General features: G+C 35.0%; 1 protein-coding gene across 1 annotated transcript in view; it reads right to left on the bottom strand.

The window, feature by feature from the left end:
- Positions 1–24,619, bottom strand: part of LOC150079653 (medium-chain acyl-CoA ligase ACSF2, mitochondrial-like) — a 214,685-nt gene that overhangs the window by 51,563 nt on the left and 138,503 nt on the right. Inside the window, exon 11 of the mRNA XM_090382505.1 lies at positions 4,318–4,394. Within this exon, the coding sequence (XP_090238631.1) occupies positions 4,318–4,394 (77 nt within the window). The remainder of the gene's footprint in view (positions 1–4,317; positions 4,395–24,619) is intronic.

The raw sequence follows: 24,619 nt of genomic DNA, 5'->3' as shown, positions 1-24,619 counted from the left end.
ATGTAGGGGGTTATGAAATGCAAAAAAGTGGGATACTCTATATACCAGTCTAGACAAATAATAATGATATTATCCCATTTACATCAGAATATAATGGCTGACAAGTAATCATGAAATTTACAATCCTTATTTAATCATCTCGTTTAATTACAGTTAAGTAAATTGGAAACGAATAGTGTCATATCAAATCTTATAAATATCATATTTATGGAAAAAGAAAAGCTAATTATCACCAAACCAATGCAGCAAATTAATATTACAATTAGGGTTATCACAATACAGTATTTGCAAAAATGTTTAATGTAATAATCTAATTGCAGTATCTAACCTCTTAAAAATAATAATTTCTTTTATATTCCAATCCATGGCCTGATGACGGAATTCAGAGAAATTGCCAATTATTGAGATTGGTTGGGGTCAAAATTTGGTAAAAATTTTATCCTGACACCAATCAATATAATTTGAAACTCATACGATTTCATTTCTAAATTAGAAATCAAGAATAAAAAAAGTGCTTGGTAGATTAAACTACTAAGGAGAACAACTTATTAGCAAAAATTAAAACATTGGTCCATTTTTAAGTATCAGAATCATAAAACTAATAGTAAACAATTTATTCTTATTAAGCTTTGCTGTTTTTAGTCTCAAGCAGAGATCAGTTTGGAGATGAATTGGTAAGTGTAACAAAGTTATCATACTCCTATATAAAGTTCACAGAAATCAAAACCTGCAGAACCTAATAATGTAGCCACTTTTGTTACATAGCTGAGCAATTCATTGATGACTTCGTTTATGGTACTGTAAATTGGTTTCCCTATAACTATGCCTCATTTGGAAGCACTGCATTGCTAAAGAGATTGAACTGAAATTTTATTTTTCAAATGCATTCATTTTTGCTGTAGAACAGCATAATTTCTTATAAATATTTAAATACTGAAATAATTTGGGCGAAGGTAAAGAAAGCCTTGCACGAGAAGCACGCAAAAGTTCGATGAAATTTACCGGTAAAAGTACTTTGCCGTAACAGCATTTGCATTGTTGCTCGCTCAGTAAACATACAGTGGGTATTATCGGTCAGAGGTAGAAATTGAATCCCATGGAAGATTGAAACCCTCCCGAAGTGGAGGGGGTAACCTACTCTTTTTTTTCTTTAGAATCACTGGTGGACTAGCGGATAAACTGTTTATTAAGAAAAAAAAAAAGAAAAATGCAAAGGAAGCCCACACGAGAAGCACGACAAACTTCGAAAAAGTTTACCGGTGAAAGTACGTTATGAACATTTTTTACGACGCCAGAACTTCCAATATGAGTCTGTTCATGATTCAATTAGTGATTCTAACAAAAAAGGTCAGGTTAACCCCCCCCCCCAACTTCGGGAGGATTTCAATCTCCCGTGGGATTCAACTTCTACTCCAGACCGATAACACCCACCGTCTGTTTACCAAGCGAGCAACAATACAAATGCCGTTACGGCAAAGTACTTTTACCGGTTAATTTCATCGAAGCTTTGAGTGCTTCTCATGCTAGCATAGCCTTAGCCATAATTTGCAGCACAAATAGTTTTGTTTAGCTTAAGGGGTGTCTGCAGAAAATTTTTCAAAGGGAATCCTTAGGCCACTAGTTTTAGAACTACTGAAGTAGAGTATTTTTTTTTAAACTACAGAAATATTTATTTGACAAAATGTTAATTTATTTTGTCAACTTATATCAAAATAGGAAAGTTTTTAAAAAAATGTGAAATGAAACTTTCTCACAATAAAAAATAAAATAAAAATACTTGCTTTTTGTTTGTTAAATGCTTTGTTAAGGCCTTTTAGTCATTGGTTCTTCATGTTAAAAACAATGGGTAAATTTTATTTTTTAGCTGTAATGTGGTTAGCTTATAACACAGATGTTAAAGTTGTCCTCTGTACTTACATTATACTGAGACTTCACTGTATGTAATTTCATATTTTATATTATCAAACTTTCTCTAGAATGACATAATTGGAGTCCTTAGGTTTTTTTTTTTTTATCAACTGTGAGTTATATTTAAATTTCAAAAATGTGGTGCACCACCATGGGTAAATTATGAAAATAAAAATTACCACATAAAATTCATTGTAAAAAAACTTTTATTTAAATTTTAGTTCCTATAAGTATAGAATTCTTAAAACTTTTTAAAAGTTAAATCTTTCAAAATTGCTACTCAACAGCAACATTCAGAAGAAAATGGAAAAAATTGAAACCCTAAGCCAGTGGTTTTCAACATTTTTTTTAATAACGGCACCCCTATGTAATTTATTTTATTTTGTGGCATCCCTACTCAGTTTTCTGCCTGTTTGATCCGATTCTCTCTCTGTATATATCCGTATATATATATATATATATATAAAGAATCCAAATATTCCAGAGTTAAATTGTAAAATATATATAAAATATTATTAAGTGTTACAAATATATAAAATTATTAAGTGTTACATATAGAACTAACCGATTAATGCCATCAAACGATAGAACATTACATCGGTCGTTAGGTATGTCCAAATTATATAAGTTATATAAGTTATATCCAAATTATATAACTTATATAATTTGGATATATATATATGCAAAGTGCCTCAAAAATATTGGTACAAACGTTTAGGAGAGGTAGGTAACATCTAAAGGAATGTGAATCGCATAGGAACCCATAACTGGAAACGTCAAAGTAGCAGAGGCACAAGAAGCAGAAATGACACAAGACAGTAATTAGTGGCAAACATTTATTTGACATAATATTAACAATGGAGTACGAGATGGATGCATTTCATGATGTTACAACAGATGCTCTAAGGCTCCACCATGAGACGTGATGCATACGTGACACCGACGCAGCATGGATTGGCGGACACGGTCGAACACACCTGGAGTTTCTTTGACAGTAGCAACACAGACGAGTCTTGCCACGAGATCCATTTCCGTCTCCACAGGCGATTCATACACGATAGATTTGAGGGCCCCTACAAAAATAAATCAAGGCTCGATAAATCAGGTGAGCATGGGGGCCAGGCAACGGGTCCACCACGACCAATCCATCGATGCCCAAAACGCCTGTTCAAATGGTCACGAACACACCTTCCATAATAGGCAGGTGCCCCGTCATGTTGAAACCAAATGTTGCATCTCATATTTGCTGGAACATCAAGTAACCCTGGTAGAACTTGTTCAAGAAAGATCCAATATTTAGCGGAGTTCATGCGGGATGGTAACAGGTATGGGGCGACTAAGCAGTCACCGACCATACCTGCCCGCACATTTATTGTGAAGCGATGTTGTGCCGCATGGGGGCGCACACCGTGTGGGCCCTCTGCTAATCCATACGCTAGGTGCATGTCTGCCAACTCACAGTTCGTATATCGATGCATGCTCTTCGTGCGGCGACTACTGCTTGAATGAGTAAACCAGAAATTCTCCCTCTCGCGAACTGATGAACAGCGCCGTGTACCGACTACGGTGACGTTTCCGGTTATGGGTTCCTATGCGATTTACATTCCTTTAGATGTTACCTACCTCCCCTAAACGTTTGTACCAATATTTTTGAGACACCCTGTATATAATATTAAAAAATATATATGTTATATGCTGTTTATTACAATAATATAATTATAAAAATTACATTTCATAATACTAATTATATATATACAGTACATAATTTTATTCTTTATATAGAAGTACTAAGTAAACATCAATTATAGATCACCACAAAATTAAAAAGATACTGTACACCTCTTTATAATGAAATAAACATATAAATTAAAAAATAATAATAAGTTTAAGTAACTTAAACCCAAATTACGTGGCACCCCCTAGAACGTTGTTGCAGCACCCTGGTTGAAAACCACTGCCCTAAGCAGTCACAAAATACTTGGGATGACTCTGTGAGCCACTCAGAATGGCTTCATGAGACATGTAGCTTTCAAGCTGCCCACTGGGGAGCTCTGGTAAAGTGGCTTTCCTGGAGAAGCCACTTTCCTGGAGTGGCTTGTCTGGAGAAGACTAGATTCAAATTCTGTTGGAGACTTGAAGAATTCTTAAAACACCTCTTCAATAAAGACTGTGGTTTGCTGATTTCAGACAGAGGGAGTAGGGTTTCCTCTGTGAGTAGTTATTCCAGATTTCCTTCAGCGTATACAAATCAGCCCACAAACTCACACTTGTTCAGACATAATACACCTGCATAATGTAACCTAAGATGCTGATGCAGCAAAAAACCCTCAACAACAATCATTATTTATTGAAAAAGTTCATCATATAATTATCTTTAGTTTTACTGTTTAACATTTTTTAAATACTTACAGTTAAAGATTTGATATTGAACAATATTTGAAGTTCTCTTAATAGCTCTTCAGAACAAAAGGAACCTCCAATAAAAGCTAAAAAAAAAAAAAAGGAAAAACAAATATGTACACATAAATCATGTAAACTCATAAAGATAGGAAGGCAGAAACTTTCTACCTTAGCACTTTATAATGCAAAAGTAACATTTTAAAATGCTAGTTGTTCATTTTGAAACATCAGCACTGTTATCCAAATATTAACAAGTTAGTGAACCCCTATGAGACACTAAAACCATGTCTCAACATTTTTGGTTTGACCAGCCTTCAGATGTGCCTTCTGTGTCACATGCTGTTTATTTTTTGTGACGAGATGGCAGATGGTTCTCACTGAACATTGTATTGTACAGATATTTTAAATGGGTGGACCTGCAATTACATAAACTGTCTAAACAGAGCATTAGGCTTCTTTATTAAACCCCTTTTTTCGTTTTTCTTTATTGTATTGTAGAGAGATAACTACATGACAGATTTTAAAAATATCAAATCTGTCATACAAATACAGTGCAACCTTGATATGACATGGGTGTCAGGTGACAACTTTAATACTCATGTTATAGCCGAAAAAATTTTACCATTTTTTTTCAAGTTTTTTTAACATACCAGTAAATACACTTCACTTAGTAAATAAATATTTCATTAATGTTTTATGAGCATACGGATTAAAAGACAAAGTATTAAAGGTTATATCATTCTCTTTACATTCTACTAATACATACATTTTACACATCCATTCTGAAATAGTCATTACATGACTATTTCAGATTATTTCAGAATTACATGACTATTTCAGAATGGATGTATAGAACTTACATTTTACACATCCATTCTAGAATAGTCATGTAATTTAGTTTTCCAGAACTGATGACAGCATTTTTTCAGTACATAATTCTTAATAGTGGTCAGATACAATAAATGAAGATGTTCACTATCACTCTGACGTTCTAACCATGCCATAACCTCATTAATATTTTCAAGAACTTTATATAATTTCTGGTGCTTTCTCTTTACACGAGTTATCTACATTATCTTTTGAGTCACTGCCTAATGTCACTGGCCTTCTGTTTGTTGATTGTCTTCCCAGAGTTCACAGAGACTGTAATTTCTTCCTTGCTCAGGTAATACACAACTGGAGCTTCTGCATCCACCTCAATCCAAACAGCCAGGTCATTTGCTTCATGGCTGCCACCAAATATTACAAGCAGCCTTTGCTTCCTGTTCTGAAAATGCAAGATTATTATCAGTGATCTCATTTTTCCAATACATTTTTTTCTAGCAGTTTTCAATTGCTGTTGGAAAAATGCATTGGAAAAATGAGATACCAATAATGTTACAGTATTAATGTTTTCAGAAATTCTAGAACTTGAATTTCTGAGTTCACAACATCAGAAAGTAGCACACTACAATAGTAGGCTTTGAAGGCTTGAATAATGACTTGATCCATGGACTGAATTAGTGCAGTTGTGTTCCTTGGCAGAAACATGACTTTGATCTTGCTCTTTCGATTTTAGTACATCAACCAAAGGATGAGCTGGGCAGTCAGGGCGCAATTTACACTTTTGAAGGCCCTAGGCGCAACACAGTTATGAGGCCCCAAAAGGTCAGGTCAAGTCAGTACAAAGTAAAAAAAAAATTGCTTCAAACGTTTATTTCAGTTAATCAAATTCATAAATATATTTTTTAATAAAAATAAAGTATTATTCATACATAAGTATAAATGTATTAAATTTAAAAAAAAAAAATAACTAACAGTTTTTTTTTTTTCTGGCTTTGGTATTAGCAAATATATCTATAATATCATCATAAGTAATTGAGTCCATTGCATCTGATTCAATGAATAATAACGATAGGTCACTTATTTTATTTTGGTGCAAGTTGCTTCAAATAATTTTGCATTAAATAACTTTTAATTTGTTTCAACACCGAAAATGAGCGTTCAGCACTTGAGTTTGAAATAGGCATAGTCAAAAATATTTTAAAAATAGTTTCTACGTTCGGGAAGGTAGACCTTAACCCGTCGTTTATAAATTGGTACATATTTTTAATTGAAAATTTTTCTTCTTTCATCATTATTAAAAATTTCTTAATTTTGTCAATAAATTTTTCCAAGTCAATATCAGTCCAATAAGTTTTGTTAAAATTTTGTTAATACTAGTCATGTACTTGTCTTGATCTATATCTTTCTTTAAAAATTTAGACATATCTAATATGTCTAAATAGCTTTTCGTCCTTTCGTTAATTTCCAAAATTAGCTTATCGCAAATGACATTAAAAGTATTAACATTGAAATTTTCTTTTCCATGTAATATAATGTCATCGTCGGATTATGAAATTTCATCACACGTTTTTTCATTCTTTTCTTCCCATCTTTAAATTGTGTCTCATCTGTTAATAAATTCGCTTCTTCATTTAAAGCAGCAAAACTATTTCTTATATCTAAAATAAAACCAACTAACGACTGTAACAAATTATTAACTAATAGTAAATCCATATCGGGATCTTTTAGAGATTTACTAGTTGCATTTATTCGTTGTAAAATTTTGTCCCACACAATTGTTAAAATCGCTCTTTCTAAATTGTCAAAATTTTCAGTTAGTGATGAGCTCTCTAATTTAGAAATAGGTTTTTCATAAGGAGAAATGGATAGTTCAAGTAATGCCTCCTTAATTTGTTTATATCCATGTTTCAATGCCAATATATTGCATCTTGCTGACCACCTCGTTTCACGTCTTTTAACTGTTAAAGATTTGTTTTTCTAAATGTTTAAGGAGTATGTCCCATCTTCTTGTTGAAGATGAAAAGTAATTATATACATTTTGAACAAAACAAAAATATTGCACTGCTTCCGGACAAGATTCCGCGGCACAGTTGCCAATTAAATTTAAGGAACGACTAGAGCATGGTATGTAATGTGCAGAGGGACTATGTTTTTTCAGACTAGCTTGTAAACCTATATAGACACCTTTCATATTGGCAGCATTATCATGGTTTTGCCCTCTGCACATTTTTATATCCAAAGATAATTCTAATTTTTTTTAATACTACCTCTTCTAAATATAATGAATTATGTTGTGTAATACTGATGAACCCAATAAATGTTTCTCTAATGTCAGAATTTGCTGTAACGTACCTAATTATAATAGCTAGTTGGTCAATATGGGCAATGTCTGGTGTTGAGTCGAGTATTATTGCAAAATAAGCAGCTTCCTTAATTTCTGATATTAATGTTTCTCTTGTTTTATTAGCTATTAACTCTATGAATTCATCACAAGTGTGGTAAGAAAGATAATCTGAAAGAACCACAGTTTGCGTATTTCTTATATCAAACTTTGATGATTAAAAAATCATCAAATTCACTTAAATAATGTAAACACAATAAATAATTTCCACAAAAATCAGAAAAAATATCATATCATTTGTATAGCCTCTAAACGATAGTCCCAATTTACTCAGTAACTATTATTAGCTATAATAATTATTATTTTTAGCCATATGGTGGAAGGAAGCCTGAGGCTTATGCCGCACCAGCCAAAAAAAAATTCTTGAGTTACCCTGAGAGAGATATTCACAGAAGTAGAAAGGAATCACCAAGAAAGAGAAGAATGATGATATCCAGCTCAGGATGCTGGGTGTGCCAAGCCCATACTCACCAGATGTGAGTGCCTATTATTCTTTTTAAAACCTCTCTCCAATAATTTTCTTCAGATTGTATTTGTTTCATCAATTCAGAATCAATATGACTATTTGAAGAACTTGACTTTCTTTTGCAATATGTGCACATCACTCGTATGTGCTCAGTAGAACGCTCGTGATCACATAAGGTTTGCATTATATTTCTCCAGTCATTAAAACTCTTCATTAAGTTATTATTTGACTTAGAAAACAATTTACAAACAAAGCAGAAAATTGATTTGCTTGTTTCGAAAAAATTAGCCACTCTCATTTCTCCTTTGTACCATTTGTCTTTTTACAGTAAAAATGTGATACATTTACATTTCTGACATATATTCTATTGCGTTCTGTGAATTCTTTTTTTAAATTTTCGATTTTACCAACATTCTGAGGCATATTTATTAAAATATGCTCAATAAATTTTTTCAATACTAATTGACCACACGGCTATATCAGTAGGATAAGAGATAACTTGCTTTCTGGTAAGTACAGACTCCAATTGAAAATTGGAGTCTGTACTTGTTTCATTTACTTCTTCTATATTGTGCACATTATTTTGATGATCTTCATTCTCATTTTCGTCTCCTGATACTGATAGCAATGTTTCACTTTCATTTCAAGTAATTTGAGGTACATCTTTAGTTCTATGAAATTCTTCATTTTCAGAAGGACATAAGAAAGACAAAATTGTCCCTTTTTGACTATTTAGCTGTTTTGCCTTTTCTCTGAGTCATTTTCTTTTATTAGCTCTGGATTCAAACTTTCTTGGCATTACGTGTGTTATACTATTAAAAGCGAAATAAATATTTATTAAATCCAAAATATTAAAATTAATTTTTATAATGAGTACTAAATTCTTGAGTTTTAGATCTATATTTATTTCATTATATGTTACATATAATTACTTTTACATACTATATTACTGTTACATACAATTATAAAGAAATAAGTATAGATCTAAATACTCAAGAATTTAGTACTCACTATAAAAATTACATGAAAAGATCAAGAAACCAATTAAAATTAAAAATAATTATGTTAAAAGCTAAAAAATAAAAAAAAGAAAGAATAGTATTTTTCTGTACAAAAAAATCTTAGTTTTGTTAAAAATAACAATAATAAATTTATTGAAAAATATATTCTTACCAACTCCGACAGCTACTTTAACCATATAATTATAACCATAGGTATATGTACTTGTATACTGCTATACAAATACTAATGGTAACTAAACTCTCAGTCGTTACGTGTGCGTATGAACGACGGTTAACTTCGACTGGTTACGGCCATGCGATAAAACAATATTTCAAATTTTGGAGGTGGGAGGCCTCACACATTTTTCAGGGACTCTAGTTTTTATATTATGAATTTAATATTTAAAAATAAGTATTTTATTTTGCAACTATAACTAGACTGTTTTTTATATAGTTGTTTGTGAGTTATGTTTTAAAGTGAGGCCCCCAGCTTGCACCCAGTGCCGGCCCGAACAAAAGCGGGGCCTTGATACAAATTTCGTACAACAAAACAATTTATTGAATTTTGATATTTATTACATTGCACAAATTGGTTTAATAAGGATTACATGAAAATGATAAATAATTAAATTATTTTAATAAAATTAACATTTCAATTACAAAAAAATCTTTAATAAATCAAATAAGAAAAATAATTGCTTCATATACTTATAAAATACAATTTGGTATGCAACTTAATGGAATAAGGTCACAATATGTGATTTTTGTTTCATTTTCTTACATGTTTTACAGCAAATTCATTGATAATATCATCATAATTTAGTTTTTTGGCTATTTCGGATTCGATAGATAAAATGGCTAAGGAGGTAAATCGTTCTTGACTAATGCTAGATCTCAAGTAATTTTTTATTATTTTCAATCTTGAGAAAGATCTTTCTGCAGATGCGACGGTAATTGGTAAGGTTAATATAATTTTCAGAACAGTAACAAAATTTGGATACAATTCAAATAAATTATTTTTCCGTAAATATTGTAATATTTGTAACATTGTGATCCTGGAAGGCAAAACTCGATGACAAATGTTAATTTCATTAAATAAATCAATGCAATCAATATCGTCTTGCAAGGTCGCATTTAAGTCTTTGCAACATTTAAGAAGATTGTTTTCAGTCAGTTTTTGAATATTATCCGAATTATATAAAAAACCATATGATGTCTCATGTTTGTGATAAATTTTGAATCTTTTCTTAAAAGAAATAATCGCACCATCAATTATGACTAGAAAATATTGAATTCTGAAATATTCTTCGCCTGATGAAATAGGCTGATCGATTCCTTCATAACAAAATTGCTTTGTTTTTCGTCCAGTTCTTTGATTCTTAAATTCAGATGTCACCTGTAATCATTCAGCTATTTCCTTTGCAGTTATTAAAGAAGATTCGAATCCCGATTCACGATAATGTTCAAAAAAATTTAAAAGGCCTTTTAAATGTGCATTTGCAGTACCGATATCTATATTTGAATTTTGAAATATCTTGCTCACAATATTTACTTCATTCAGTATGTCATACCAAATGACCAAATTTAATAAAAATTCAAATGAAGTAAGTTTATTTTCGATTGATTGGATTTCGGATTTCGTTTTCATGTCGCTGGTATGTTCATAAAGGTATTTCAAAGCTAGAGAAAATTGTGGTACTTGGTATCTCACAGATTTCACACTTTCGAGGCGACATTCCCACCTCGTTTCTGACAGTGGTTTTGGAGTAAGATGTTTGACATGCTCTTTTAATATATCCCAGCGTATCACAGAACTTGCAAAAATATTATATATGCTTTGTAAAGTCCCAAAAAATGAATTTGCAAAAGAAGATGATTTTGAAATGTGTCCAAGAACTAAATTCAAATTATGACTTCCGCAGGGCATATACTGTGCTTTGGAATTCTTTTGCAGGATAAGTGCTTGCACGCCTTTATATAAACCTCTCATATTAGCTCCATTATCGTACCCCTGTCCTCGACAGTTCCATAAATCTAATTCTTCCTTTTCTAATATGCTTTCAATTTTGGCTGATAACCCTTTTCCTGTCGAGTCTTTTACTATTTCAAAACAAATAAATCGTTCTTGTATACTCACATCACTTTCAGAGTTATCTACATTAACATAACTTAAAATAACAGATAATTGTTCTTGATGGCTTACGTCTGGAGTGCAGTCTAATAAAATTGTGAAATACTTAGCTGTCTTAACTGTATTTATTATTTCCTTTCTAACTTTTTTAGCCAAAGCAGAAATCAGTTCATCTTGTATTCTATGAGATAAATAGGAATGCAATGTTGATTCTACGCACTGATCCAAATGTTGTTTCATGACTGGGTCAAATCTTGCAAGTAATTCTATGAGACCTAAGAAATTACCGTTGTGCGGTTTATATAAAGCATCGCTACTGCCCCTGAACGCCAAATTATGCTCTGATAAATATAAAATTGCAGCCACTATTCGTTCACAAACACATTCTAAACGCTGTGTTTCGTTTTTAATTATTTTTTCATGTTCTTTGTCAATAGTGTTTCCAAGTTTCAAATTCTTTTCGAGTTGTAACAATTTGTACATAGCTTGTAAATGATATTCTGATCTTTCGTGACTTTGTAATCGTGAACTTAAATGTACCCAATCGTTAAGTCCCGTTAAACACAGAGAAGTGATATTTGAAGAGAATAACTTACACGCATAACACAATGTGGCATCTTTGTACTTTGAGTAAAGTAACCTTCGTTCTTGACGTTCCCCATTCATTAATTTTCTTAAGTAATAATTTTCAGAAAAACTTCTGTTATTTTTATCTTTCGGAAAATCGTAGTTTTTTACTTGTGTCACGCCATTTTGTATGATAGCCATTCTAAATTTATCAGTTATAATTTCAGGCCACGTACCAGGATCACTGATATCGACATTTTCGTCTTCGTCGCTTTGTTGATTCTCTTGAAGCTGCGGTCCTCAGAATAATTCATCTTGTTCTTTGTTCGACGCTGACAAAAAATCCTCCGTCTGTACTTTTCCCTCTGCTTCATGATTATCTTCTCGTTCTACAGTTTTCTTATCATCGCTTTCCTCTTCATTAGGACGAGAGCTGGCTTTATGATGATCGGGATCGTTTTCGTGGATGTCCCACGGCGTCATTTCATTTCCGCGAGTTTGAACTTCCAGTAACTGTGAATTATGCTTTTCTTCAGTTTGTTGCACATTTTCAGTTTTAAAAAATTTTGCAAAGGAGTTCCTCTGTTTTTCCGTAATTTCTTCTCTCTGTCTTTTTTTCTTCAATTTATCAGAACCACACATATACTTTCTTCCTGCAGCTCTGTCTCTACTAGTCATTTTGCGAAATAGATACGAATACAGTCAGTCCTCGTATAGCACGATAGTTGTGTTCCTAGAAACCCTCGTGCAATATAAACAACAGGCCCTATGGGGAAAATAGGGTTAGGTGCCGACCACTGAAGATTGAACACACATTTGTAACCAAAACATTACCAAACACAATAAATAATTGTAATAAAATACTTACGTATTTTATTACGACTATTACGTAATAAAATATTGCTAATGCTTTTGCTTCTATCGTAAGCAAACTTGTTTTTTGTTTGATTTTCTATCCAAACAGATGACACCCGTTCCATCTCTTCCAATTCTTTGTGTCTTAATCTAATGGATTTTAATTACACTTTGAGTTGTTCTGCTATGAAAGTTGTTTTTATTTTCTCCGCATTCTTTGTAATTCTCAGCATTGCCTCATTTAGGTCTGTAGCACGTGCAATATCACATGGTCTTTCATTTTGCTCAAAGCGTTTCACAATTTCATATTTTTCTCTGTCGACAGAGGTGGACTGGCCTCTGACCAGGGAAACCCCAGTGGGCCATAGGCCGGTGTGATTTTGGCCATAAACCATAGTATGAGGACACTATAAATTTTCCCGGTAAGAATTTTTGACCCAGTCCACCTCTGTTTATCGATATTGCTTTTCTTTTTCTCTCCGAATCTGCAGTGTCTTCACCAGGACGCTTCCTTTTCACACCGTTTAAGTATTTTACTCATTTTTAGGGAATAAAGCATAATTACAAAACGAGGAGGCACGCTTGACACACACATAAACAAAGCTGCAAGCCTGTAGCAACTGAATAAACAACAGCATAAAGGCAGAGATACACTATTAACATCTCACATTTTACTAAATTACATTTCTAGGGGTTACTACCATAAAATAATAAAAACACTTTTCAGTTGCGTTCCTGCTAGTGGAATCTGTTATAAACTGGTAGTAAACTCGATCTAATTGCATTTGCGATTATGCTGATAGCTGGAATTGTGTTGGATTTTATGTTATTATGGTGAAATGTGTTTCCCCCTCACTGATATAAAAAACAAATACATTTTCAGAACCTTCTCTTCATTCCTATCGTGTTGTGTTCGGTTGGGGTGATTCTGCGTTCGACTGCTATTTCTTGTAAACACGAAGGCGAATTGTGCATAAGTGAATTCGATTCGTGTTATATAAGATATCGTTCCCGTATTTATAAATCGTGTATGATCGAATTCCTGTAATGTAAACACGTGTTATACGAGGACTGACTGTATGGTATTTATTTTCACACCTCGCGAACGCGATAAAAACGTACGATGTACGATCAGCTGTCATATATATATATATATATATATATATTCGTATTTGTGGGGAATATTTATTCAATAATTAAAAATGAAACTTCAATTATATTATTTTTATTTGTAGGCTTCGATCAGCCTAATTGTTTATAAGGTCTCTAAGAGACTCAATAATATTGCGGTAGCCTAGATTAGGATCAAATGAGTAAATGGCCTACTAAAGAAGCGTAGTTAATGAGTAGTCTACTAAAGAGGCTTAAAATGAGTAACTAACAGACTCAAAAGAATTGTAGAGGCCTAAAGGTAGGCTAATGATTCGGTGACCTACTAAGAGGATCAAAAGAATTATAAAAGCCTGAAAATAAGCTCAATATTTTTTATAAAATTACGTTTATATTGACCAAAATAAATACAATGGTCTCGATCACTTTTCACAACCTTTAGACATATATAATAAAATAAGACAAGAAATTCTTTACTCATTTACTATAGAAATCCAAATTGAGAAAAGGTATCGAAAATTGTATTTATTTAACTATTTTTTAGTCAAACCAGTATTATAAACTTAAAATTTTCTCAGAAGAAAGTTTAAGTCGACTTTTTGAATAATTTCGAATTCACTTGATCTCTCGAAGACAAAGCGAAAAAGGGCCGAGAAAACCTAGTCGGTGGTATATATAGCCTTTAGAGTACGATAACTATGCAAACGCTGGCAACATATAATTGTACGTCTGAGCGACTTGTAAGGAGAGATATTTTAAACGTATTTGAAAGAAAATATATTTAGCATTAGCATTAGTAGAGGCATATGATGCAAGAAAGCAAGCTTATTCAGCATCAGCCAAAAAAAAAAAAAAAAAAAAAACACCACTCCCATTTCACCCCTCCATTCGTTCGAAATACCTGTCCAGTTGAGCTTTAAATTTGTTTAGGCTATCAACTTCAATAACAAGTGATGGAAGTCGGTTCCACCACCAACCACCCGCTGGCCAAAGGCAAATTTCCGCACATCTATCCGACATCCGTCCTTCCTCAATTTCAATTTATGCCCTCTGAGGTGATTATTCTAAGCAAGATGAAGAATCCCATTGGCATCGAGCATACTCAAACCATTCAAAGCCTTATACACCTCTATCAGATCACCTCGCCGGTGCCTAGTCTCCAGACTCTGCAATTTGCAAAACTTAAGCCTTTCTTCGTAAGAGCAACCCTTTGTTCCATTCACTAATCTTGTTGCCCTTCTCTGTACCCGTTCCAGCAGCTCTACATCCTTCTTGAAATGAGGCCTCCAGACCTGTATACAGTACTCAAGATGTGGCCTAACCATTGCCTTATACAAGGGAATAATCACCTCCTTATCCCTGCTAGAAAAATTCCTGTATATCATTGACAAGACACCATGAGCTACTCTTGCAGCTCGTCTGCACTGCTCAGAGAACTTCATATCTGCCTGCACAATTACCCCCAGGTCCTTTTCATTCTCCACCACTGTCAGTGTAGTACCGCAGAGTTGATACGTTGCTCTGGGGTTACTGTTTCCCATATGTAGTACTTTACATTTGTCAATGTTAAACTTCATTTGCCACCTCTCAGCCCATCTGTTCAACCTTTCCAGATCCTGTTGCAGCAGCATAGCATCAGTAGTGTCCTTAACAACCCTGCCAACCTTTGTATCATCTGCAAACTTGGACATTAAACTTGATATCCCTTCATCAATATCATTCATAAACACCGAAAACAAGAACGGACCCAACACTGAACCCTGAGGAACTCCACTAATTACATTAGTCCACGTTGGGCAGTGTCCATTGATTACCACTCTCTGTCTTCTGCCACTCAACCATCCTCTTATCCATAGCAGCAATTTGCCTCCAATGCCACAGTGCTCCAATTTGTGCAGCAGTCTTCCATGTGCAACAGTATCAAAAGCCTTTCTAAGATCCAGATATATAATATCAAAGTTATTCCCTGCATCCAGTTCTTTTGTGACTACATCATAGTATCCAATCAAATTGGTCAGGCAAGACCTGCCCTTAACAAAACCATGCTGCGTCTGAGCTATAACTGAATTCTTGTCTAGATGATCCTGCAGTGCTTCTTTAACCAGTGCCTCCATTAATTTACCTGGAACAGAAGTTAAACTAACAGGTCTATAATTACTTGTGTTAGCCTTTGCTCCTCCTTTGTGAATTGGGGTGACATTTGCACATCTCCAGTCTATGGATACGTCCCCTGAGTCCAAAGAGGCTCTCATAATTATGGCTAGGGGTTTGCTTACTTCCTTTGCTGCCTCCTTTAATATAACTGGATAGATCCCATCCACCCCAGGTGCCTTTTTTATGTTTATCCTCAACAATCTCTCCTCCACTTTCCTCTCAGTTATTACAAAATCATCCAGCTCACCGCCAATGTTTACTTTACCTACGTCATTCTCCTTCCTGAATAACTCCTCATGCGTGAATGTAGATGCAAAATACTCGTTTAGATTGTTAGCCACCTGAGCAGGATCCTCAACTGTTGAACCATCAATATCCAGTGGACCAATCTGATTCATCCCTTTCCTTCTTGAGTTTAAATATGTAAAGAACTCTTTTCTGTTTTATAGAAAAGGTGGTATATATAGCCTTTAGAGTACGATAACTATGCAAACACTGGCAACATATAATCGTACGTCTGAGTGACTTGTAAGGAGAGATATTTTAAACGTATTTGAAAGAAAATATATTTTTCCGTGTTCTTTGGAGAATTCTTGGCGGGCTTTCAGATAATGTTAATAACATGATTACTGACATTTTATTTCTTATGTATATTAAAAATATGGCCATTTTATGGTGATGCCGCTAGATTTTGCAACATTATTAAAACAAAAAAAAATGAAACCATTTTTATTTTGCAAAATCAGTCAGCGGTGCGGGGCCTTGTGCACTCGCACTCCCCTCGGGCCGGCTCTGCTTGCACCTTATGGTAAATGCGGCTCTGTGGGCAGTGATCCAACAGTAACAGAGCATTTTCTTCAAGTTTTTTGGAAAGCAAGTGGCATCTCACCAATGATACAAACCAACTTTCAAATCGTGAAGCAAAATATCTCTTGTCATCCAAGCGTTTGAGCTATTTTTATAAATCACAGGTAGAGACTTCATGTTGACGTGCTTAAAACACCAGGGACCTTCACTTTTACTGATGCATAATGGCTATAGCTTGTGATTTCCATTCTTCTTTGTGCACAGTAACACAGTAAATCTCTCTTTGTTAGTTTCAAGCCCTCTTTGTTGGGTGCCTTTTTAAAATTTAGTGACTTGTTGGGAAGAAATTTATAGTACAGCACTGTTTCATCACAGTTGGCAAAATTCCCATCTTCAATCACATTACATTATTTCGTTATAACACTGTTCTTATATTATAACCCATATCTGACTATAACTGTCACAAATCACTATAACGCTCTTTTACAGATTGCATTTTTGGCATATTTAACGAAATCGTTTCATTTGATGGAGTTGATAGCTTGAAAATGAATAGCAAAATGTTTCCCACGCTGACTTGAGAAATTTTCCCACGCTCAGTGAAATTTTCTCACACGCTAATTTAATTGCAGTACAGTGACTTGTTACGTAGTTCCAAGATCAACATTTTAAAAAATGATCAAGTATTATTATTATTAGCCATATGGTGCAAGGAAGCCTGAGGCTTAATGATGCACCAACAAAAAAAAAAAAAAATTTCTGAATTACCCCGAGAGAAAGAGAGAGAGAAGTAGAAGGGAATCCAAGAAAGAGAAGAATGATGATATCCAGCTGGGGACCCTGGGTGTGCCAAGCCCATATTCACCATACGTGAGCCCCTGGGGTTGAACATTGTACATTTTTGAAGAGTTAATAACGGCGGATAAGAATGAAAAAGCAAAAACATCTGGACGCAGTACGAAGACTATAAATGTAAGAAAAAGACTGAATTTGAAAATTAAATTAGACATTTTGAAGCGAATCGATTTCGGTCAATGACAAGCAGATGTGTGCCATAATTCAGGACTGGCAAGTTTAACTGTAAGAATAATTATTATGAAAAATAAAAAATTAATTTTAGCAGTGGGAAAGACAGCTGTTCTACTGCAAGCAACTAGGGCTAGGCCGGCTATTAGGATTGAAATGGAGAGACTTTAACTAATTTTATTGAAGAATATCCAATGCAGAATTCAGTTAAGTTAAATATTATAAAAAAAAGAGAGAGAGAGAGAGATTAGCCTATATGATGATCTGAAGAAAACTCACCTAAAAAAAAAAAAAGTGGGACCATTTAAAACTAGTAAAGGCTGGTTGAATACATTTAAAATCTAGGGGGAAGCCGCTAGTGCAGATCATGGAGCCGAAACTTTCAAAAAAGAACTTGTTAAAATTATTGAAGAGGGGTGTTATTTGTTATATTTCTCAACAAGTTTTTAACAGATAAAGGACTTTTTTGGAAACGAATGCCTAAAAGAAGTTTCATATTGAAAGAAGAAAAAAACATGACAAGTTTCAAAGCGATGAAGGATTAGTTGATTTTATTGTTGGGTGGTAAAGCTGCGGGGGATTTAAAATTAAAACCCCTTTTAGTTTACCAGGAAGAGGGCCAAAGTACAACCCAAAATCGACACATTTTTCATGATTAAATTCATCAATTATATTAAATCAATTAAAATAAATTTAGATAAATTAAATTCATGATTTTAATTGGAATTTTAAGTTTAATTTTGATACGTAAGTAGTTACCGCATAATTATATACGTATGTAATGCAGAATATTTTTTATGTACAAATATTTGAATATTAAATATTTTGACCGACATTTGTGCATCTTTTCACTACCGTTTATTATTGATTAGGAAATATCCTATTGCACCGACCGCAGCTCACAAATACATACGTTACCTTATGACTTTAATCCCCCTGTAAACTCTGTCTCCCTTCCCCACCTCCCACGCAACCTTTTTTGTTTGGTGGACTCCACCACCACAAATCTTTTCCTGTTCTTAACAATCTCCCCCGTGGAGGATTGGCTCCTTCCAAAAGGGTGCCCCTGTATCCTTCTAACATCTTATTTCCAGGTGGAAATAGGAAGTTAAAGCGTCATTTTCTATCATCCACTTTCTCTACCTTCATCTGTCTTCCCCACTCCTTTTTTCACTTTCCAGAGTTTTTTTTTTTCTTTTTCACTGGGTCTCCCTGGCAAGCCCAGTCATTATCCAGAGTTTACTCCACCAGAGACATTTTTATTCCATACTACACACAGCCTGCCTACCCAGAGCAGAGAATGGGTAATGTGGAGACTGCGGCTAAATGGCCAGACGAACAACACAACCCAACACTATGCAGAGCAACACTAAAACTTGCACTATCTCTGGCCTTGACAGAGTTTGTACTGCAAACACAGGGTATGCAAATGCTGATTTGAGGGACCCCTGGTGCTGCTTGACAATCAACACTATACACCATATCCTTCCTCTATACATTGTACTCTCCATATTCAAATTCAACATCACTTATGTCTGAGTGACACCATGTCTCTGCTATCCCTACAATGTCTGCATTTGATGACCTGACCAGCACTTCAAATTCATCAAATTTATTTACTGTGCTCCTAGCATTGGTGTACATGCAAGTATACATGCACCTGTTCTTACTCTTAGTTACTCTAACACAACCCATGTAGTTACTTGTTCCATGATGACTCACAGCAGGCCTTGAAATTCCCTGAACCTTGCTTTCCAGGCTGCTACACATTCCAAAAGAAATGGGGCAAGGATCAATTTCACCTCTGCTTGCAGCTATTGTTAATCTATTAATCTGTGAATCCTCCCCCAAGCCAGCAGTTCCACCCACCTAACACTACCTTGATAGCATCAGCAAATATTCTTGTACCTTTTCTATTTACGTGTATCACATCTTGTTTGTTATTTGTTTTTTTAGGAGCATTAGCAACTAAGGCCATATTGCTCCGGGATATGTGGTGGTCACTCCCTGACCTTTCCGCATCCTCCGTATTTGGTGGTGACGGGCTTGAACCCCGGTCTAATCAAGAAGCGTGTGCTATGCACTGCTGCTCCTTCCCACCTGGCTACGGAGGCACCATGTATCCCGTCCCTATAAGAAGCAGTCTCTCCTATTATCAAGCACAGATCACACTGAGAAAAATTGTGCCCATGAGCCTTGCACAATATCTCCAAGGCAGAATCGATTGACAAGACTCTCTTCATATACTGATTCCTATAGTGCCTGGCAGAATTGCAGACACTTTTAAATTTAGCCCTAACTTGCAACTTTTGCTCTGTACTTGTTAAGTCTGCAGATCTCCTACTCTTAATGTCATTAGTGCCAACATGTACAACAATACCTCCTTTTGTGCCCTTAAAAGATATCTGCTCTGTCTTCAACTTTTGCCTTTCGCAGACATACCCTGGTCCTATTCTACTTATCCTTTTTGTACAATAAATTTCCTGTTTCCTGACAATAGAGTCACCAACAATAGCTACCTCCTGTGGGGCCAACATATTCTGTCCTGGGAGTTGTTGCTGTGTTGCTTGTTGCTCAGGTGTGAGCTCTGGCATTGAGTTGGGCAGCTGAGCTCTCGATGGGCCTCCATTTTAATACCTTTGAGGGCATCCACCCTACTCTTCAAGCTTTCATAAAGGCCCATCACAATGCAGAGCTGGCAACTAATTTCTTCACACTCTCTGCACCGAGCACACACAAAGATGTCCTCCTTGGCTATATCATGTTCTATTCCAGAAAGATACTGTAGAGACAAGAATATAGCTGTTTATTGATGTTTAATGTGTATGTAAAAAGTATAGATGGACAGAAAGAAAACTTTGAAATAAAGTAATTTAAAAAAAAATTTAATTTGACTGTCCACTATTTCTTCAAGAAGATCATCAATAAAAATGAAACTGTCATAATGTATCTGAAAATCCATACAAACTATTAAAAACAAATAAAGAAAATATTAAACTTTAGAAAAGAGTTAGAAAATGGTTAATTCTCCACTGTAAAACACTCAGTGGTTGGTAGGATACTTTCTTTCATGGAGTAACAACACTGAAAACTATACAAACTAGACAGCAACATGAGTAACTCACCATGCAATGTGTCAGAGTTCAAAAACAAATCTGAATGTTATGTAATCACTTTCACTGCACCTGTGTAAGCTTATGATAAAGCAAAAACGCGATAACACAAACCAAAGTGCTGACTACAATAAATAGAATTTTTCTATGTATTAGTATAAGTCTAATCAGGACTCCATAAAAGTGATATCATAAAACAAATGATCACAATCAGAGGCATAGCTAGGATTTCGGCGCCTTTGGCAAATTCGTGGCTACGCGCCTTTTTTCGATAATTGGTAACATCATAATAAATAATAAGTATAGTCGGACCTCTAACAAACTTCTTTACAGCGAATTTTTCTATTTAGAGATAAATGTTTTCTTTTTACCCAATTTTTTTAGAATTTTTTTATTTCTGCATTTTATGGAAACGAAAATTTTCTTCGTTCTATGAACGAAGAAAATTTTCCATATAACGACTGCATTATGAGACTTAACTGGGTACACATCATTCGTACGCATGGCCTTCAAGCAAGCAATACTGCTGTTGTTACACCCGAATTAAAAGATAAAGAGATTACCATCTGCAACTCAGTGGAACCTGTAAAACCTATCTGTCTACCTGTCCCACATACCAAGAAGTTGAGATGGTCAACTACTTTTTGTGTATCCATAGCCAGTGGGCAGACCAAGGTGTATTAAACATTCGGACATTAGGCTGTAGTCAACCTTCTACTGTAAGCATCATGTTGGAGATTTAGAAGAGTGGTTTTCCTTTATCCCGACAAGCGGTCATCTGTTGTTTCGTGGAAGTGAAACGGCACCGTTTTAAAGCTATTGGCCCATCATCGAGCAAAATATGAGATATAGAGGAAATGATGCCTCCCACACTACTATCATAGTTTTTTCTTAAGAGTTATCTATGGTGTATCCACACCAATATTATATAGATATAAAACTCTTACTCTTAACATATTATGCATTGTTGCATTTAGTTATTTTAAGTTATTTCATTTCTTTTTTTGTCTATTTGTCTGTTTTTCTGGACGAAAAACCACAGTTTCTGGGGGGGGGGGGGACCTTACTATCTATGCCTGAGACCGACTAACTCAGCCACGGAGTGAAAAAAGCCCATTAAAGTTCCTCTCGTCATCGATGGGATTCAAACCCGGGCCTTTTCCACCTGGTGTGGGAAGGACAGTGACGATACCGCTGTGCTACCCACACAGACGTTACTCAGATGGATGCATACAGGCTTGAATCGTCGTGTGAAAATTAATTTTCACCCTCCCTGCTGTCATCTTGATTTGACATCATTGAGGGGTGCCATTTTGTCAACTAGCCTCGAGTGTTGAAATAGCTTGCCACTGTACAGATGTGGCCTGTCAGTGGCACCCTTCTCCTGTTGGCGCCCTTGGAACCTGCCCCAATGCCAAGGTGTTCCTATGCCACTGATCACAATAACCAGCTTGAACTGTATAACAAAGTACAATAGTTCAAAAATTTATAAGAATGACACATGTAACAAAGAGAAAATTTAAAAACTTAGTAAAATATTTATGCTCCTAACTAAATATTCAAATTATGAGTGTCCATGTAAATTTTATATTGGAAAATTTTATTAAATGTCATTATCCCAGTCAAAGTTCTTGTAAAAACCTTTGTTCACAATAAGTGGGAGAAATGTAAACAAGGTGTACGAGGCACAAATGGTCAGAAGTGACATTTTCCTTTTTTTTTTCATTTTTCATTTATTATTTTATTTTATTTTTTTCTAAATAGACCTCATAATATGTCTCAAAAAAAAAATGAAAAGAAAAAAGTTGCTTTTTTTTATTTTTGTCATATGAATGGTTAAGTACAAAGGCCAGGCACCATAATAACCAAAAATAGTGGTCCCACATATTGATTACTGATTTAACATTACAGTAATTAATATGTTCATTTATGACATGGGACATACCAAACATTAACAAACATGACTTAACATGACCAACCCATGAATTTGTGGGTTGGTCACTCACACACACTAGCAAGGCTTTTGGGGATTTATTGGATGATTTTTTTCTACAGCAACATGATCGAGAGGAAAGTAGAGGGAGTAATACTCTTGATCTGATTATCACTAGTGGTTCTTCATGCATTAAGAATCTGCAGATAAAGGACCACTAGGTGGCAGTGATCACAGTGTACTGAAGTGGGATTCACTCAAAGAGGTAACTACCATCACGGGTAAAGGGAACGGTTTTTGCTTTCGTAAAGGTGACTATGGGTGTTCTGAGATAGTATTTAAATTTTATACAGTGGGGCTAACTGATGATGTTACCAACAGCAAATTCAAAATGGGAAGCATTCAAAGAATTAATCTTGGAAGCTACTAGTCTTTACATACCAACTAAGAAATATTATTCAAGGTTTAGGCCTAAATGGATGTGAGATGAACTAATGAGACATGTGGTAGAGAAGAAAAATGCATGGGATACATATAACATTAGCTTTAGTAGAGGCACACAATGCAAGAAAGCAAGCTTATGCAGCATCAGCCAAAAAAAAAAAAAAAAAAAACACTCCCATTTCACCCCTCTGTTCGTTCCAAATACCTGTCCAACTCAGCCTTAAATTTATTTAGGCTATCAACTTCCATCACAAAAGATGGATTGGATTCCACCAATCAACTACCTGCTGGCTAAAGGCAAACTTCTGCACATCTATCTTACAACTGTCTTTCCTCAATTTGAATTTATGCCCTTTTATGTGATTATTCTGAGCAAGAGGAAGAATCCGATCAGCATTGAGCATGCTCAAACCATTCAAGGTTTTATACACCTCAATCAGATCACCTCGCAGGTGCCTAGTCTCCAAACACTGTAATCTGCAAAACTTAAGCCTTTCTTCACAAGAGCAACCCTTTGTTTCATTCACTAATCTTGTTGCCCTTTTTTGTACTTGTTCCAACAGCTCTACATCCTTCTTAAAATGAGGTCTCCAGACCTGTATACAGTGCTCAAGGTGTGGCCTGAATATTGCCTTATACAAGGGGATATCACCTTCTTATCCCTGCTAGAACAATTCCTGTATATCATTGACAAGACACCATGAGCTACTCTTGCAGAACGTCTGCACTGCTCAGAAAACTTCATATCTGCCTGCACAATTACCCCCAGGTCCTTTTTCTTTCTCTACCACTGTCAGTGTAATACCACAGAGTTGATAAGTTACTCTGGGGTTACTGCTTCCCATATGTAGTACCTTATATTTGTCAATGTTAAACTTCATTTGCCACCTCTCTGCCCATCTGCTCAACTTTTATAGATCCTGTTGCAGCAGCATAGTGTCATTAACAACTCTGCCAATCATCGTATCGTCTGCAAACTTGGACATTAAGCCTGAAATACCATCATCAATATCATTTGTAATTACAGAAAATAACAATGGTTGTTGTTGTTGTTATTTGGTTTTTAGGAGCATTAGCAACTAAGGCCATATTGCTCCGGGATATGCGGTGGTCATTCCCTGACCTTTCCGCATCCTCTGTATTTGGTGGTGACAGGCTCGAACCCCGGTCTAATCAAGAAGCGTGTGCTACGCACTGCTGCTCCTTCCCACCTGGCTACGGAGGCGCCCCAATAACAATGGACCCAACACCGAACCCTGAGAGACTTCCCTAATAACATTAGTCCACGAAGAGAAATGTCCATTGATTACCACTGTCTGTCTTCTCCCACTATACCATCCCTTTATCCATAGCAGCAATTTGCTTCCAATGCCCCACTGCTCCAATTTTGCAGCAGTCTTTCATGTGCAACAGTATCACAAGCCTTTCTAAGATCCAAATTATTATTATTATTATTATTATTAGCTATATGGCGCAAC

This window comes from Mastigoproctus giganteus, chromosome 10 (genome assembly GCF_048544385.1).
Source record: "Mastigoproctus giganteus isolate SK-2022 chromosome 10, ASM4854438v1, whole genome shotgun sequence".
NCBI classification, from domain to species: Eukaryota; Metazoa; Arthropoda; class Arachnida; order Uropygi; family Thelyphonidae; genus Mastigoproctus; species Mastigoproctus giganteus.
This window is presented reverse-complemented; position numbering and strand designations above follow the sequence as displayed.